At 34.0% G+C, this 17184-nt stretch overlaps 4 protein-coding genes across 25 annotated transcripts in view; 2 read left to right on the top strand and 2 right to left on the bottom strand.

Annotated features, from left to right (window-relative positions):
- Positions 1–8629, bottom strand: part of LOC105839426 (WD repeat-containing protein 7) — a 22013-nt gene extending 13384 nt beyond the window's left edge. For 4 of the 15 annotated variants that reach the window (XM_012685723.3, XM_012685736.3, XM_028189687.2 and 1 more), the window contains exons 1-10: positions 8436–8577; positions 7908–8087; positions 7582–7814; positions 7354–7496; positions 5253–5443; positions 4596–4741; positions 4286–4306; positions 2110–2136; positions 703–793; positions 27–441 (exon numbers count right to left, since the gene is read on the bottom strand). In XM_012685723.3, coding sequence (XP_012541177.1) covers positions 27–441; positions 703–793; positions 2110–2136; positions 4286–4306; positions 4596–4741; positions 5253–5443; positions 7354–7496; positions 7582–7814; positions 7908–8072 — 1432 coding nt within the window. In that variant the 5' untranslated portion in view covers positions 8073–8087; positions 8436–8577. The other 11 variants (XM_012685724.3, XM_012685728.3, XM_012685730.3 and 8 more) reach the window with 11 other exon arrangements.
- Positions 8494–14592, top strand: LOC105832798 (methyltransferase-like 26). 5 transcript variants are annotated; one of them, XM_036285748.1, is made up of 3 exons: positions 8494–8629; positions 13227–13306; positions 13588–14592. In XM_036285748.1, exons 2-3 carry the CDS (start codon positions 13275–13277, stop codon positions 14228–14230), a joined length of 675 nt encoding a protein of 224 aa, XP_036141641.1. In that variant the 5' UTR covers positions 8494–8629; positions 13227–13274; the 3' UTR covers positions 14231–14592. The 5 variants fall into 5 exon arrangements, with proteins under 5 accessions (XP_036141641.1, XP_036141640.1, XP_036141643.1 ...); XM_036285747.1 differs by lacking the exon at positions 8494–8629 and adding an exon at positions 9407–9613; XM_036285750.1 differs by lacking the exon at positions 8494–8629 and adding an exon at positions 9407–9613 and having other exon boundaries at positions 13563–14592.
- Positions 9620–12544, top strand: LOC105832796 (dnaJ homolog subfamily C member 21). Of its 2 annotated transcripts, XM_028192769.2 has the most exons (3): positions 9620–9812; positions 9942–10043; positions 10269–12544. In XM_028192769.2, the coding sequence occupies exon 3, from the start codon at positions 10337–10339 to the stop codon at positions 12350–12352; it is 2016 nt and encodes a 671-aa protein (XP_028048570.1). In that variant the 5' UTR covers positions 9620–9812; positions 9942–10043; positions 10269–10336; the 3' UTR covers positions 12353–12544. The 2 variants fall into 2 exon arrangements, with proteins under 2 accessions (XP_028048570.1, XP_036141638.1); XM_036285745.1 differs by having other exon boundaries at positions 9620–10043.
- Positions 14004–17184, bottom strand: LOC105832797 (ATPase WRNIP1). 3 transcript variants are annotated; one of them, XM_028192771.2, is made up of 7 exons: positions 17045–17184; positions 16505–16880; positions 16146–16334; positions 15213–16062; positions 14783–15004; positions 14601–14719; positions 14004–14141 (listed from the first exon to the last, which is right to left on the bottom strand). In XM_028192771.2, exons 2-6 carry the CDS (start codon positions 16784–16786, stop codon positions 14610–14612), a joined length of 1653 nt encoding a protein of 550 aa, XP_028048572.1. In that variant the 5' UTR covers positions 16787–16880; positions 17045–17184; the 3' UTR covers positions 14004–14141; positions 14601–14609. The 3 variants fall into 3 exon arrangements, with proteins under 3 accessions (XP_028048572.1, XP_012529510.1, XP_012529511.1); XM_012674056.3 differs by lacking the exon at positions 14004–14141 and having other exon boundaries at positions 14298–14719; XM_012674057.3 differs by lacking the exon at positions 14004–14141 and having other exon boundaries at positions 14298–14719; positions 17041–17180.

The raw sequence follows: 17184 nt of genomic DNA, 5'->3' as shown, positions 1-17184 counted from the left end.
ATTTCATAAAGGAATAATAAAAATACCATCGTACTGCTGATGATTGCCATGAAGTAGTTGAAGCATTACGGTTTGAGTCGCTGGCACAATGATGATGCTACCATCCTCACGACCGACGACTAGTCGACTTTGTTGCGGCAAATATATGCAAGCAGTAAGCTTAATGCCATGGCCATCGCCAGTGTCCAACTGATCAAGTATCCCTACAGGAGACGGTTTCATTGCATCCCAGGCAGCGGTGAGACTAGTTTTCACGATCGGTGACAATGCCGGTGATGACGATCCGTCATTCTGGCAAATCTGAGCAACCTGTTGCGTCGTTACGTCCGGCACTGTCCAAAGAATAACGACACCCTCACTGTCTCCGCGTAAGAGATATTTTAAGGTCTTGTTCTGACGTTGCACGGTGACTAATCGCATGGCCGGCGGACAGGAAAGAGGCTAAAACGAAAAATGGCACTCGAAAATTGGAGAAAACAAAAATGCGGAATAACAAAATTTAACCGAAAACTCTGGAAATAAGGCATCCTACGACTTTATAATCTTTAGAGTCAAAGATCCCTAAGACGACATAAGCTTTGAGAAACAAAAATTTTTTTTAATTCTAAAAACATAGAATACAACTAAAATATTTATCTATAAATAAAATAGTTAAACACGAGTACCTTAGTCTCATTATGCAATAGAAAAAATGTTTTTTACCTTATCTCCAGGCTGTGTTAATGTACAGTAGAGATAGGGCTGATCGTACTCTGCACCGGCGGTATGAAAATTTTTGTTGTCCGCAACGCTACTATGTGTATCGTGTAAAAAGAAAATTCGTCATTAGCAATTACTTTCGTCACTATAAAGTGGATTTATTCTTGAACAATGTTTTGCAATGAATATTGCAAAATATAATATCAACATCAAAATTACTTATATATACATGTTAGAACACATGTCCAAACAATCATAGTAACTATTTTTCGTATTGCATAAGCCTTTCGACGCATCAAGTAACTTCGAATATACGTGTTTATTTATTTTCCGGCTATTAAAAATTGATTTTATTAGAAAGCATACGCTGCAAGTAAAAACATCTTTTCAAAGCAATAGCATTTTCAAACAATACACAAAGGTCGAAATATCTAAAAAAAATCTGATGTCAAGATTTTGACAAGTTTTGATATCAGTGCTAAAATTAGAATCAAAGTAGAGTCAAAATTATTCTGGTATTAGAAGACAAAAAAAAATAATACATACAATACAAAAAAATACAATGTGTACCATATTTTCTTCGTTTTATTTTCAAATTAAAAAATAACACTAACTTATTGAATATACAAGTATTCTGCCCTTGGAAAAATCTTTTTTTTTTTCCAATAAAGTACCTTTGTGTCACGTCTGTGTTACGTTAATAATAACGGTGCAAAGCAACTTAAAGCAAATAGAATTTAAGAACATAAGTAATGAATCGTGGCAACACATAATTCTTCCTTGCATTTACCTTTTTTTGCGTGCTTTTTACCTTGTCTATATTATTTATATTTAAATTGCAATTACAAATTGTCAATGATTATGATGGATCGAATATACGTGTGTCTCTTGTACAACGGGACATATGCAAATATGTATCAAAAATATACGAGTTTGTATGTAAACGCTAATGAAAAGTGCCTGATATTTATTATAAATAAAAAAAAGAGAAATGGTCGAGGGAAATACCATCGTGTGTTTGGATATCACTGATAATGCGTATAATGTAACAAACTAATAAAAATAGTTAGAAAAAAAAAGAAACTTAATGCATATTGATTTTTTACTAGTATATATACTACTATATGTTACTAGTATATACTCGATATATAAGGCTAAATATAATCAATATAAAATTTTCTTAGCAAGTTTTTTCACACTATCAAAGAACAATGAATAAAACCGAATTATTATGTTTATTTAACAAAGAAAGGAAAATGACGACAAAAATAATTTACATAAAGAAACAAAAAAGAAAATTAAGATTACGAGAAAGAAAGAGAGAGAGAGAGAGAGAGAGAGAGATAGAGAGAGAGAGAGAGAGAGAGATATTATATTTGGAGAACATGTACAAGTGATAATACAGGTTACCTGCTGAGAGCCTTGCCCTTCAGCTTGCTAGAAGAACACCAGATCCCGCGTAGAATGCAGATGTGAATAATATGGAAAAGACATCACCGTAAAATGAATCATTGTGTCAATTGTTAATTCATGTGCATGGACGAAAGTTTCTCTTTGTGTTCTGAGATTATATTTTTATGTTCAGTCGAACGCTGAATCTTGGATTTCGAGTAAAGCTCTCGAAAAAGAGACTTGATCATTATTTTCACATGAAAAATTAAAATACAACAAATTTAACATTTTTACTATCGCACGTTTGAATCTAATCATTATTCTATTATCGTAATACTTATCATATTTGCTTTCAATAGAAAGGTTTCCAGATACATGCCGCGTCCTGGTACAGCATAGCGCTGACGTTTCGCAAATGTTACAATTTGCATCAGGGTATCGATCATGTAATTTTTCCCCTAGGGCGGAAACGTGAAAAGTGAAACGTTTCAAATTACTGTCTCTTTCTATTCAACACCTTATCGACCTCGATCAAATTTCAAAGGCACTCCTGGATCCCCTTAAGGAGTGCCTCCAGGAGTGCCTTTGAAATTTGATCGAGGTCGATAAGGTAGAGTCATTCGTGCACATCATTAATGAGATTTTATATGTATTTCTTGTATAGATTTAGAAATCCTTTTCCAGAATTAAAGTACACATATTAATATTAATCTATAAATTAGATTTTATATTGAAAACGAAAAAATTGTTTCTTATATTGCTCTACTTATCGACTTTTTACGTGTACATAACCCAAATTTTCGTTTTTTCATTTTCCAATTTGCGGAATGCGAATCTTTTTTTCTAGGATTCTAATCTTATTTCTAATTGCACGATATTATTCCTGAGAGTTTTTTCTAGGGGGCGACGTGATTATTTTATACATATAAACTATAGATTTTTTGTATGAAGCAAATATTGTCGTTAAGTGACTAATAAATAACAATTTTTTTTTATTTATCAGAACAAATCGTACATCGCCCCCTTCATTTTTGTGCGTACTTTAATCCTGTAAAAGGATTTTGCATTCTGTTACTCCAATTCGAAAATCCAAGTTCCCCAAAAAATGTCGGTAACTCTGTCACTCCCGGATCCCCTTAAGGAAAAAATTACATGATCGATACCCAGGGCTAGGAGCTCCGATACTGAAGTAGAGCCACCGCACAAGCTTTTTCGTAACACGTTACGTTACGTTAAGTGCTCCACAAACCAAAGTTCGTACTTAAAATTAAACTTACATCGACGCACAAAGAAACTTTTAACGCTAGTTCTTAAGTTCTTACGTTAAGGATTTCTTTGTGTGTTGATTTAAGTTAAATTTTAAGTACAAACTTAGGTTCATATGGAGTACTTAACGTAACGTAACGTGTTATGGAAGAGCTTGTGCGGTAGCCCGTAACGTTTGCGAAACGTCGTCGGCGCAACGCTGTATCAGGACGCGGCATGTACTCTTTCTATTGGAAGCAACGTCAATGACTATAAAAGTTTTAAGTCTAAAACTTATCATATTTATCATACTTAAGTATCTATAATATTCATATTTCAAATAGAAAGTCATACACAAATGAGGTATTTACATGAAGAATGTAAAGTTTTTTCTTTCATGAAATCGGGAAAATATAACGAATTTGAATAAACGATAATATGACTCTGAATATGTAGGCGCATGATAAAAAATGATTACAAAGATAAAAAATAAAATATCGAATATGTGCATTGCCAGCGAGTGCTTCTACAGCATTCAGTCCTATAATTAAAAGTAGACAACTCATTTTCGAGTTAATGCGCCTAACAATTAGAGATTTAATAATATTTTTTGATATATTACATATTATTTACGTGAGATATTAAAAATTATTAAAATAACAGCTGTGCTACATCTGTGAGAAATCAATTCTCAAGAATGTATCATGTAAATTACGAATAATTAAAGATATTTAGCTGTATAAATCGCTACTTCAGCATATGCTTCAACTATTAACAAATAGTTGTTAATCATTACAAACTGTTTCATAAACTCAAGAAAGTGCATTTTAATAACCATAACCATGCTACTAGAAACTATTAAAATAACTCTTTTCAGACAAAAATATTGTTAGATACATAATTTTTGCAAAAAAATGTCAATAAGTATATATACGCGGAAATAAACTACCTGTCAAGTTGTACCAGAATCCTAGAAGCAATAAAAGAATGGTAATCAATAAAATTCAATAAGAAATTCGAATATCTTGAATTGTTACATAATTTCACTCAATCACAAATATTAAACTTGAGATGAGAGAGAGAGAGAAAGAAAGAGGGAGAGAGAGAGAGAGCAAAAGAGAGAAAGAATAATTCATTCGTTAGGCAACATTATTATTATTAGCTAGGGAAAACCGAAATAAAAGACATTTCTAGAATATATTCGACAATTGGATGGCGTTTATCAAAGAAATGCTTATGAAATATTGTGTTATACGTACTTTGCTGGAAGTTTATATAAATATCCGTGACCTTCGTCGCTCCACAGAATAACCCTATCAGCGGCTAAGAAATCGCCTGCCATCCACCGTTCACCACGTGGGGCCGTTATCGAGCAGAGAACCGAGAAATCACCAGCATCAAATATCTATAAAAAAATTATTCTAATATATCAGAAATTTGTATCAAATAATGCTAAGACGAGCTGACATTAGACAAATAAGCAGTGCGCAGTTTGCATGGGTTGGAGCACAGTAAATTCTACTTAGATAATAAATTATTACATGTACGTAAACATTCAGTATCAACTCGTATTGTGCGTGCGTGCGTGCGTGTGTGTGTGTGTGTGTGTGTGTGTGTGTGTGTGTGTGTGTGTGTGTGTGTGTGTGTGACATTAAATATTATGTATATTTAATATATATTTATGATTTAATTCTTTCGAGCCTAATTTCTGTCAATGTATTTGTATTTAAATGATATATATTATAATATCAAAACAGTAATAAAAAAATTACAGATACTAATTAATATAAAGCGTCTTAAAATAAGGACACATTCCTTTTGATACCAAACTAGTATTCTTCAGTCTTTATTTTGACATTTTCTAAATAAATAAAAATTATATAGGTATACTTAATGATAAGAGTAACAGTAATTACCTGCCAATACTTGGAGCATACAATCAGCACTGTTCTCTGGTTGTAGGGGCAGCAAGTCATTGCAAGTGCATTCAAGCAGCGAATCTGTTTGCTTTCGTGCTCGTACAGAGGCTCACTGTTCCGATTCTCATGTCCCAAAAGCGTCCACACCTTGACTGTGCCTGTTGTCGTCAAAGCCAGCACGACGTCGTCTTTAAACGAATAAAAACGCCTGTTGCGCGTTAAGTAAATCTAGAAGATCTTTGTAGCATTTTAAGCATTTGATAGAACGTTTTATTAGAATCACTAGAACAATTTGCTGTTTACTATCAACACAAAATTTGCCAGTTTAAATAAATGTTTTAAATATAATTAATATAATTAATTTACAAATAAATATTTGTCAGATCGAATAAAGCGGTTAAAAAGTAAAGTTAAACTAATTCAAGATAGCGCGTTATTCCAATATGTACAATATGCTCGTATAGCATCCTCGTAAAGTGATAATACTGTATATGTATGCATAAGGTACATTATATGCATGCCAGATGTTTCTGTGAAGAAAGCAATACATATTAAATTACAGCCAAGTCATGCTTAATTCCAGTTATCCAGAAACTATTTGTGTACTAAAAGATTATACTGATTAAAAGACAATAATTAATGTGTACAATATTTGTTTTGTCCGATTTATGCTCTTTTAATATTAAAGGCTTATTTAAGGCCTTGTTTTGTAATTAGTCTGATTTTATGCGTGTGATGCTTTTTATGACTCCACATATAATTTGTAAAAAAGCATACTGTGCATAAATTAGATTTAATTTTAATATAACTTTAATATAACTGCAATAAACAGAAAGAGCGCTATAAAAATTAGAAATTAATTTTAAAAAATTTGGCAAATTACATTTAAAGCTGTTTCTGGCGTTTCTTCTAAAATTAATAGGATAATTAAGGAATTACAAATCTAAATTACATTATGGTAACAGAATATGCAATTTAATTATAAGTGTCTTATAATAGATACGTGTGTGTGTGTGTGTGTATACTTACGAATTAAGAAATATATAGTACATCATATACAGTAAAAGAATTATAAAAATGTAATGAAATGCACAAATATGTATAAATATAGATGACATATTATTCATACACAAGTGTAACAGTGAATAGTAGAATGAATATGTAGCATTGTGTTGTGTATGTAGATAATACGCTAATATAAATAATAAAAATAAAACGAGTCACTAATAATGATTACGTTGTTTGAGTAATGATGCGTAAAGGAGACAGAGTGTATGAACCATGATTAGATAAGGGAAAAAATAAATAAAAGAAATAATACAGCTTTGACTGCCAGCGCACTAACGTAGGCTTATAACCAGTTTTGTTAACATGCTGCAACAGTAAATCTGTTATTAAGTGTGGTCAATTCAAAAATTCATAAAATTTTAAATATATAACTGCTATGATCAAATTAGATACAATATATAAACTTTACTCGCAAAAGTAGATCACAAGATAATAATTCAAAATATTCATTGAAAGAAAAACAATTCCTGTTTATATCCCAAGCGTAAAGCTTCTTCAGGTTAATTGCCTAAAAAAAGATATAGTAGCAGATTATTAAATTCGAAGTAAAAGAAACAAGTATCTATATAAGTGCCTCAGATACCGTTAGTTGCTTCAAGTCATACTGATACAATTGTTAATTATTATAAATGGCAAGTATTATCGTTCAATTTAAATTCACTCAAATCAAATACAGAAATATTCAAGAGAAACCTTACCGCTAATATCCAAAAAGTTCTTTACTTAAAAAGAAACACATAAATATACAAAATAATGAAACACCAACAGATACTGTTTGACACATCACTATGTAAATTTTCATTCGAAAAAAAGATATTGAAAGTATTGACTCTATTACATAAAAATTATTGGAAATAGAAAGAAAATAGTTTTAGCAATAAATGTAAGATTCAAATTATTGCTTTAAATTTTTAAGGCAAATTTGTTATAAAAACTGTATTATGTCATTATACAGTATCCATTGGCAGTGAAATTGATAGAAGGTAGCTGTTGATGGTATAAAGCGTAGGTGTGATGGAGTGTAACTAACTTGTATGCACGTAGAACCGACCTTTCCGTTTGGCCGGCCGCAAAACGTGCAAGGCGCTAATCCAATCTGGATTGACGCGGGAACTTAGAGTAAACAGCACTTCCAAACTGAATGGGTCCATCACCAAAACCTCAGGGTAATATCTGAAATATACATACATGTAAAAACATGTAACACATTTTTTCCCAATAAATGCAATACCACATATATGAATAATACTATTTATACCCAGAGCAAAATAATCTAACATCCTCTCCACCCGTGGAAACATAGGGCAACATTTGTGTGTGAACGCTATTAAGTTTTACTGCTTCTCGGCATTTTCCATCAACTAGATCCCAAGTGCACATCTCTCCGCTCTCACTGCTGCTGACAATAAAATTCTGCTCCATTACAACACTGGCCCGACTGAGACACATAATCGGAGCGGTATGTCCAACCAACAGGCATCTAGGAGTCATCTATGTAGAAAGTCACAAGTTGTAACATAAATTGATAAATAAATAAGCGATTTTGTTTACTGCTGTCATGCTACAAAGGTATATTATACATACCTTTAATGTTTCTGGATCCACTTGCCACAGACATATTTGGCCATCGTAGCAGCCTGTTACCAGAGTCTTTTGATCTCGAGATAAGTAAACACAGGAAATACAGTGGGTTGGCGCTATGCGTCCCCATAGCACTATGGGCACCACTAAACTGGTGCCTGCAGTCATCCTTGCTTAGACAGTCTAGAAATATTTCATATTCATTATCATAAAGCAATTAATAAAATTATATATTTTTTGTAACTACTATTCAGCGCTAATGTTTCTTTTATCGAACAAAGCACATACTTGGAAATAAAATAAAATACGTAATATAAAAAGAAGGTAGCTCGCAAAATTAATGTCGAAAATAATTTTAAACCAAACATCGTCTGTCACATATCTCTACGTTGTCAATCGAAAAAATAGCCAAGTGCGAAAGATAATTTCCAGCAATGAATTATATAAGTAGAGTCGCAATTGTTATCATATATAAAACAAGTGAAGATAACCGCGCATTAAAATGACAGAGTTGACAAGAATGACAAGTACGATTGTGACGTGTGAAACTCGTAGGAATCGGCAAAAGAGACGAGACGAACGTAACTGGCTCGAGCTGACGAACGCGTCAGCGTCAGATAGCATTAGACTTCCGAAATCATTGGAATCGCGAATGGAATCAATTAAGAGGAACTAGAGGCGTCTGCCGTCTGCTGCAACACGTCAGATTGGCAAAATGTCACAAGGTACGACCAATCAAGGCTACAGCTACGACTACGACTACGAGCTACTATGGTGGAAGAACATAAGGGGTGCGTTCGAAAATGCCTTAGTTTATGGCTTAGTTTACATCGTGCATTTGATACGCGTATCAAGTAGTGAATTTAAGCTGATCAGCCAATGATTAAACACATTCACTAGTTATTTACTATTTGATACGCGTATCAAATGCACGATGTAAACTAGGCCTATACCGAGCACTTGGTACGCGTATCAAGTAGTGAATTTAAGCTGATCAGCCAATGATTAAACACATTCACTAGTTATTTACTATTTGATACGCGTACCAAGTGCTCGGTGTAAACTAGAGCATTAACGCATGCGCAGAGAAAGCGAGTATCATGATATACCTTTCTCTCTCGCACAAATCTTGGACACACTTTCGGTCTACATGAAACCATGGGCTCTATTCTTGAATTCATTCGCAAGAGAAACGTATTCGCAAATTCTGATCTTACAGAAAATTTGAAAATTTATTGGCTATCGTATGGCTATTAACCAATAAACTTACAACTTTCTGTTAGAGCGAGTACTTGCGTATACGTTTCTCTTGCGAATAAATTCAAGAATCGAGCCCCATAGCAATTCCTCCTCCATGTATGTATACTCAAAGATGGAAACGCAGCCGATGTATCGATTTCACCTTCCCCTTACTACTACTCACTTACTTTTCTCGTACAACAAACACTACACTACTACACATACACTTTATGACTCCAAAATGGCGCTCATGCGATGACCTTCCTTCCCCTCTCGTCATTCATCTACAGACCTTACCCGAACCCAGGCAACCCAGCCAGTATAAAGCGCACGCTATCGTTATGACGCTACACGTTTTCGATGCTCTTTCCAAGCATTTCCAGGCTTCCAAACGTTTCGTCGTCAACGCCCGACGATAATTGAAGTAGATGATTAAAAACTGTGATTGCGCACGACTGGCATGTGTATCGGTGTGTATCTTACAAGCACATATAGGATAATAAAATAAAATAAACGCTCTATATTCGGCCTGAAATAATTTACGAGATCGTTGCGATTGTTATTTCTTCCAAATCATTATGCCTAGTTGAATCATCTATCTACTCTTACCTAGGCTACATTCCAAAACGTCCTTTCCGAGGAAAATTTTACTCGAAATATATAGTACACGTAACGTATCCTATATTACATCGAGTAAAATTTTCCTCGGAAAGGATGTTTTGGAATGTAGCCCTAGTATTCTAAAAGATCTATATTTCAAGACGGAATATGAATTATCGATATAATATTTACAATTAGACGAGTGAATGAAATAACATTATCGTGAAAGTTTGCTGGAAATTTCAAGAATCTCAATAGATTTAGTTCTACCACATCTTTACGTTTGTGATAACGTTTCTGGTATGTCTGGTATTTGTTACTTTCGTTATGTACATCTTAATATATTTTTTATATATATTAAAACGTGTGTGTGTGTGTGTGTGTGTATATGTATATATATATATATTTTTTTTTTTTTTTAATACAATGAAGCGAATGAGCTCGTAAGTCATTTCTAACCAAACTAAATATTAAATTATCTAGAGTCTTTCATTTCATAATTTTTAATAATTAAAATTCTTTTAGCGTACGGTTTGTGGTTTAAGTAAGGAAATTGTGTCTCAAGCAGTTGTGTGCAATCGTACAACGGCAAAATGAAGTGTTACTATGAAGTATTAGGAGTTGGAAGAAATGCTTTGGACGATGACATAAAAAAGGCGTACAGAAAGTTGGCATTAAAATGGCATCCTGATAAGAATCCTGACAGTCCAGATGAAGCAAAGGAACAGTTCCAACTTGTCCAACAAGCATGGGAAATCCTAAGCGACCCCCACGAACGTGCTTGGTACGACAATCATCGAGAAGCTATTCTGAAGGGTGGTATCGGGGAGAACTACAAAGACGACTCCATCAATCTTTTCTCATACTTTTCCGTCTCATGTTTCAAGGGTTACGGGGACGACGAAAAGGGTTTCTATACCGTTTACAGAAAGGTTTTTGAGCGAGTGGCAGCGGAGGATGCAGAATTTGCAAGAAATGGCGAGTCGAGCGACGAGGAGGTTCCTAGCTTTGGCAATTCTCAGAGCTCCTACGAGAGTGTGGTGGGCAATTTTTACGCCTACTGGCAAAGTTATACCACCAAGAGATCCTATGCTTGGCTGGATCCATATGACATACGTGAAATGAGGAACAGACGCATCCTCAGGCTCGCCGAGAAGGAGAATAAGAAAGTGCGCGACAAGGCAAGGCGCGAAAGGAACGAGCAAGTGCGGAATCTGGTTGCTTTTGTTCGCAAACGCGACAAGCGAGTGCAAACGTATGCGGCGAAATTAGCTGAACGTGCTCATGACAATTTTCGTAAGGCAGAGGAACGAAGAAAGGCGCATCTGCTGGAAAGGCAGAAACTCTTGCGAGATCAAACCGAATCCGAATGGTCCAAGTTCTCCAACATGGAGGGAGAATTAAGAAACATTGAGGCAAATCTAACAGCAGAGTTTGGAATAGATGACAGAAAGATAACAATGAAAAACAGCAATCCAGAAACGTTTTACTGCTTCGCCTGCGATAAGATTTTCCAGACGCACAAGACCTTTATGAATCATGAAAATTCGAAAAAACACAAGGAAAATTTGAGTGCGTTTAAACGTGTCACTCCAAACGATGACGATGACGATGACGATGGCGATGGCGATGGCGATGGCGATGGCGATGACGATGACGATGACGATGATGATGATGATGATGATGATGATAATGACGACAACGACAATCTCCACAGTAGTTGCCGTGAAAGCGACTCGAGCAGGGAAGAAGAATCAGTTTCATTAAACGAAATCAAATTGGCAACAAATTCACAGATGCCTGATTTCTTGTCGAACCCTGCTCAAACCAATTCAAAACGAAACGCTGATAGTGATGCGTCTCTTGCCGAACTAATGTCGGATGACGAGAAAAATCTAGAATTTCCTCAACCAACGATTGAAGAAAGGAAAGCAGATAGATACAGAGGTGTTCCGTTAGCCACAGAACCACTGATAGAAAGTACCTCATTTTTATCTAAAATAAAAAATGAAGATAATGATGTAACTTCTGAAGACGAGTTAATATCCGATCAGGAAGAAGACATTACTGCATTGCCGAACCGTCAGAAGAAAAAGAAGAAGAGGAAACGTAACTTTCAGAATCCTATACTTGAACTTGCCAGTGATGACGACACAGAGAGCATTAACGAGGAAGTATGGCTGTCAAAAAAACAACGCAAGAAGTTACAGCAGAGGAAGATAGAGATAAGTAAACAATTGCGAAATAAGGAAGAAATGCACAAAGAAGAGGAACGAGAAATGGAGAGTGGAAGCAAAATTATGGAAGAAACAGCGAATGTGGTTAACGAAAAATTGAAAACTGATAAAGCAAGAAAAGAGTCGAGGAAAGAGGAGCGAGATAGCAAGGGCAAAACTAAAAAGGATTTGGCCGTCGATATTGATGATTTGGCTCATCGCTGTGTCTCCTGTTCATCCGAGTTTCCAAGCAAAAATAAATTGTTTGACCATTTAAAGAAAACTGGACACTTTGTGTATATACCAGAACTATTGAAAAATAAAAGAAGCCAACAGAAAAAGAAAAAAGCAATGCCCAAAGAAAAGGACAACTTGAATAAAAAAAAATATTAAATTCGTCTTGTTATGAAATGTTGTTACAATTCATCCTCATGTAGCAATATAATTTGTTATGATTGACATGAAAGATTTTTTATATTCAATATTCAGGGGAATCCCTCTTGAGGATGCACATTCTATAGCAATTGTTTTTCTGTATATATCTTGTACAAAGATTCTGTTAAATAGACTGTTTAATAACACGAATTCAAACTTCTTTGAAGCAGTTGTATCGATTCAGAAGTGGACGTTTTAGCAATCGAATGTAAATGTTGATAACCCATGAGAAAGTGATAATTATATCAGAAATATCCCAGATAGCACAAAATATTTATAAAATATTTATGATAAATATTTTGTACATATTTGTCCTTTGTCAGATATAAAAAAAATATGATAAACATTTATGAAAATATTTAAAATAAATATTTATACCATTATTATCAAAGAATATAAAAAATATTTCAAGTTTATATACCATAAATATTTTTCAGTACATTTTAAAAATATATTCTATATATTGTTGATAATTTTTGTATCATTTCTAAATGGTTTATGAAAATAATTATATAATCTTTAAAAAATATTTTTTCAAAATAGATTTGTAAAATATTTATAAATATTTATGATAATATTTTGTGCTATCTGGGATATAACTACTTGAATTATAAATTATTACATCCATCAATAAATATCAATATTAGTGAACTAGTACTATTTTTATTCTCTATTGTTAATTCTGCTTATTTTTGTTCTACCACATTTCAATCTTTGTTAAGAAATTCAGATATGAGCTTGTCCTTTAAATAATTTAAATAATAGGCGCAAAGTACAAAAATATTTCATATAATTTTATTCAATAGTATAAGATATTATTTACATTTTTCAGGGTATGCAATCTCTTGATATAAGTATCACAGACTAGCATAACATAGAAATGAATATTATTCATTACGCCGTTAATCACAGGTGAGATACACACTTAAAGTTGATTTACATATCTTACTTGAGCTGTTTAATTTCAAAGTGGCAAGTAAAACTTTGAAATGAAATAATCAGGATATTAAGTAACATGGTATACAAACAGTATGATGTATTTTAATTAAATTCACAAAAATCTATACACGTGTCACTTTGTAATATATAACAGCATGTAATATTACATAATATTATAAAATACATGTATATTTATTATAAAATATATGCATCTATAAATTTTCTATAGGAAGTAAAACTGAAATTTCTTCAAGGTCGCATACTATGGCTGCCAAAAAGCTTGTTTATCCTGCCGCAGATCGCAATAAGGATCCAATATTATCGGTTTTAAAACGATATATCCAACGCGGCACCAATCAGACCTTCCTGGAGATATCCTCCGGTTCAGGACAACACGTGGCACATTTTGCGCCGCATTTTCCACATGTTATGTTTTATCCCTCGGAATACGAGCCGCGACTTCTGGACAGTATCGCCGTGTATGCGAATGAATACTCTAATATAAAAAGCCCCATGAGAATTGACATCACCATGAATTTCCGGCTGTGGGGTAACGGTATCTTCAAATCGAATAGTTTAGAATACATATACAATGCGAACATGATACATATTTCGCCATACCAATGCACCATCGGCTTATTTAACAATGCGGGTCAGTTGCTGAAACCGAACGGATTATTAATTACATACGGTCCGTATGCTTTCGATGGTCAAATCACTCCACAAAGCAATGTAAATTTCAACGAGTCCTTGAAATCACAGAATCCAAGTTGGGGTTTGCGAGATGTAACAGATTTGAAAAAGTTAGCTGAAGAGAACAATATTAAATTAATAGAAATTATAGATATGCCCGCTAATAATAAAACGTTAATTTGGAGGAAATATGTTCATCCATAGGGATTGTTTATCTTAAAATAAATCTATTTTTATTCAACTGAATTAAAGTACTAACAATAAGACGTTCTTCGTCACGCAAGTGATCACTAAAAACATTTATTTTAATACTTTTACAGTACTATATACATCTTGCATATTATTTCAAAAAATATACACATATACATATATACATGTGTATGTATGTATATACACAGAGGCAAATATACAATACGCGCGCTATATCTTACATTATTTATGTTTATGCTTAAAATTTTAATTCCTGAGAGATCTTAGATATTGGTACAAAATTTATAAAATATAAAAATATCTTTTTGTTATAAAAAATAATACGATATCGCAACAAAATATATATCTAAACTGAAGCAGTTACCATAGATTTCTAGGTATTATCCTTATCATTTCCAAAGAAATCTAAATTTTCCAATTCCCCTGGCAAATAGCCTAATCCAGATTCATCTTTGTGCATCATATTGTATCCCTTGCCGTATCCTGAAATAATAATTTAATTTATCGAAACGGAAAATTAAGATGTACATAGAATAAAATATTTACCCAAATCTTTCATAAGTCTTGTAGGAGCATTCCTCAAGTGCAGGGGCACTCCTGGTTGCGGGCCCTTATGCTCGGCTACTACTTTTTGCGCAGCTCTAAGTGCATCTTCCATTAGTCTAGATTTTGGTGCTCTTGCTAGATATGTTGTACATTGTGCCAAAAGAACATCACATTCCGGCATCCCGATCATTTTGCAACCATGCATTGTGTGTACTGCTATTCCTGTATAATATTGATTATATGAAAATGTATTTGTAAATCCTATTCGTATATTCACAATTATTAATCATGTTATCATAGATGTCAATCGTTTTGTGAATTTATTATATATTATACAATATACAATGATATAATGCTCTAATTACTAACTATATATTTTTTTTTTTAACGTGTATGAGCTTGGAAATGATGAATAAACAAAGTTGCTAACCAAGAGCTTTTGGATCAGCTAAGCCAATATCTTCGCTAGCCATCCTTACTAATCTTCGCGCGATATAAACTGGATCCTCACCACCGGAGATCATTCTAGTTAACCAGTAAATCGAAGCGTTTTCATCGCTGGCTCTGACAGACTTGTGTAACGCGGAGATCATATCGTAATGTTGATCACCAGTTTTGTCGTATAGCATATGTGTTTTCTTCAGGCTCTCTTGGACGTCATTCAGCGTTATTGTAGCTGGGCCGATATTGAACAATTCCTCCTTGGTCTTAGGTACTTTCGATCGTGCTGCCATTTCTAATCCCCCCAATGCTATTCGAGCATCACCGTCGCAAGTTCCAGCCAACCATTCTATTGTCGGTTCGTCTATAATGAACTTTGTATTGCAGGATGATTCCATATCAATTATGCCATTCTCCTCTTCTTGCAAAGTACTTTGTCTTTTATCCAATGTGTGTATTATACCGCCCAGCGAAATTACTGCACGCTTTAAAATCGATATTAAATTCACGATGGATAATTTATGCAGAACAATTACTCTACATCGGCTCAACAATGCGGAATTTAAGCTAAATGAGGGATTTTCCGTTGTGGCTCCGACAAGAGTAATGGTTCCCGATTCGACATGTGGCAAGAATACGTCTTGCTGCGTCTTGTTAAATCTATGTATCTCGTCCATGAACACTATCGTACGCTGCGCATATTTGGCATGATTACTGGCGACACCAATGACTTCCTTTACATCCTGGACTCCAGCCATCGCAGCGGATAGCTTAACATATCGTAAGTTACGATCTGTATCATTTTTGCACATGTGCGCTATGACATTAGCCAAAGATGTCTGGAAAAAGGAGAAATAAATGTACATAATGTGTACGTTCCAACATTGCATTCACATAAAAAAAGATTCTAAGGCAATAGTACTTTGCCACATCCAGGTGGACCCCAAAGAATCATGTTAGGTATTTTGCCTTTTTGCAAAAGTTCAGAGAGCATGGTGCGAGGTCCAAGGATATGCTTCTGGCCTACAAAGTTTAGTAGTGAGGTAGGTCTCATTTGTTCTGCAAGAGGTACATGGTCGTTTCCACGTAACTTTTTACATTTATTTTCTGTCTGTAAGTAAGTCATTTTTCATAAGGGTTTGATACAAATAGTTATAAATATGTTACAAATTGTTATGATTAAACCTGTGCTACACCTTTGGTATATATAAATTTATAATTGTGTACACACATTTTATTATACGCTGTAATTATTAATTTTAAAAAATTTTAAAAATTTACACTTTTCTGTGGCACGACATCTATAACATCTGGTTCATTCCTACAACTTTGCAAAGGAAACTGATCCAACGAGCTCTTTCTCTTAACAGATACTTGATTAGTTTTTTTCACACATGATGATTTTAGTTTGCCCCTTTTGCTCATGGGACTGGAGTCTTTAACCATTGTGTTTTCATCTTTGGTGGGTTCATTCAGGAATAAGCACTTGCTAGCATGAGACTCGATAATGGAGGAAGCAAATTCCTTTGCACATATTGGACACAATATTTTGTCAATATCCATGTTTGTAATACAGTTCTGATTTTTTTTTCCTTTTTTTCCCCCCAACACTTATTTTGTATCAATAACAAAAAAATGAGTGCAAGGTAGAGAATAACTGAAACATAATAAAGACAAAAATAATAATGTTGAATGGACAATTGAGCAGTATAAGAGAGGCAAGAAAAGTGACTGTAGAGTATATCTTTTTCTCTTATTTTTTTTTTTGCGATAGTCAATCGCAACTTGCCATTAGAATGCAGAATAAAGATACATACATACTTGTTATAGATATTATTTTCAAAGAGATGAAAACTTTTTCGGAAGTGACTGCCGTGCCGTAGTTTTCTTTCGTATCCAAGAGCGTCGAGGCGTTGAGAGAGAACCAGGGAATAACGTTATCAAAAACGTGATAAAGCTGA

The sequence above is a fragment of the Monomorium pharaonis genome, chromosome 4 (assembly GCF_013373865.1).
Source record: "Monomorium pharaonis isolate MP-MQ-018 chromosome 4, ASM1337386v2, whole genome shotgun sequence".
Classification (NCBI taxonomy): Eukaryota; Metazoa; Arthropoda; class Insecta; order Hymenoptera; family Formicidae; genus Monomorium; species Monomorium pharaonis.
Note: the sequence above shows the minus strand (reverse complement) of the source record. Positions and strands in the feature narration are given on the sequence as shown.

What these genes read in the sequence shown, in the direction of transcription:
- LOC105832796 (XM_028192769.2), top strand. Translation starts at nt 10,337, where the DNA reads ATGAAGTGTTACTATGAAGTATTAGGAGTTGGAAGAAATGCTTTGGAC.
- LOC105832798 (XM_036285748.1), top strand. Translation starts at nt 13,275, where the DNA reads ATGAATATTATTCATTACGCCGTTAATCACAG. An exon ending in CATTACGCCGTTAATCACAG is followed by an intron (nt 13,307 to 13,587) that starts GTGAGATACACA and finishes AATTTCTTCAAG; the next exon opens with GTCGCATACTATGGCTGCCA.
- LOC105832797 (XM_028192771.2), bottom strand. Translation starts at nt 16,786, where the DNA reads ATGGATATTGACAAAATATTGTGTCCAATATGTGCAAAGGAATTTGCT. An exon ending in ATGTCGTGCCACAGAAAAGT is followed by an intron (nt 16,335 to 16,504) that starts GTAAATTTTTAA and finishes ACTTACTTACAG; the next exon opens with ACAGAAAATAAATGTAAAAA. An exon ending in AAGACTTATGAAAGATTTGG is followed by an intron (nt 14,720 to 14,782) that starts GTAAATATTTTA and finishes TTATTATTTCAG; the next exon opens with GATACGGCAAGGGATACAAT.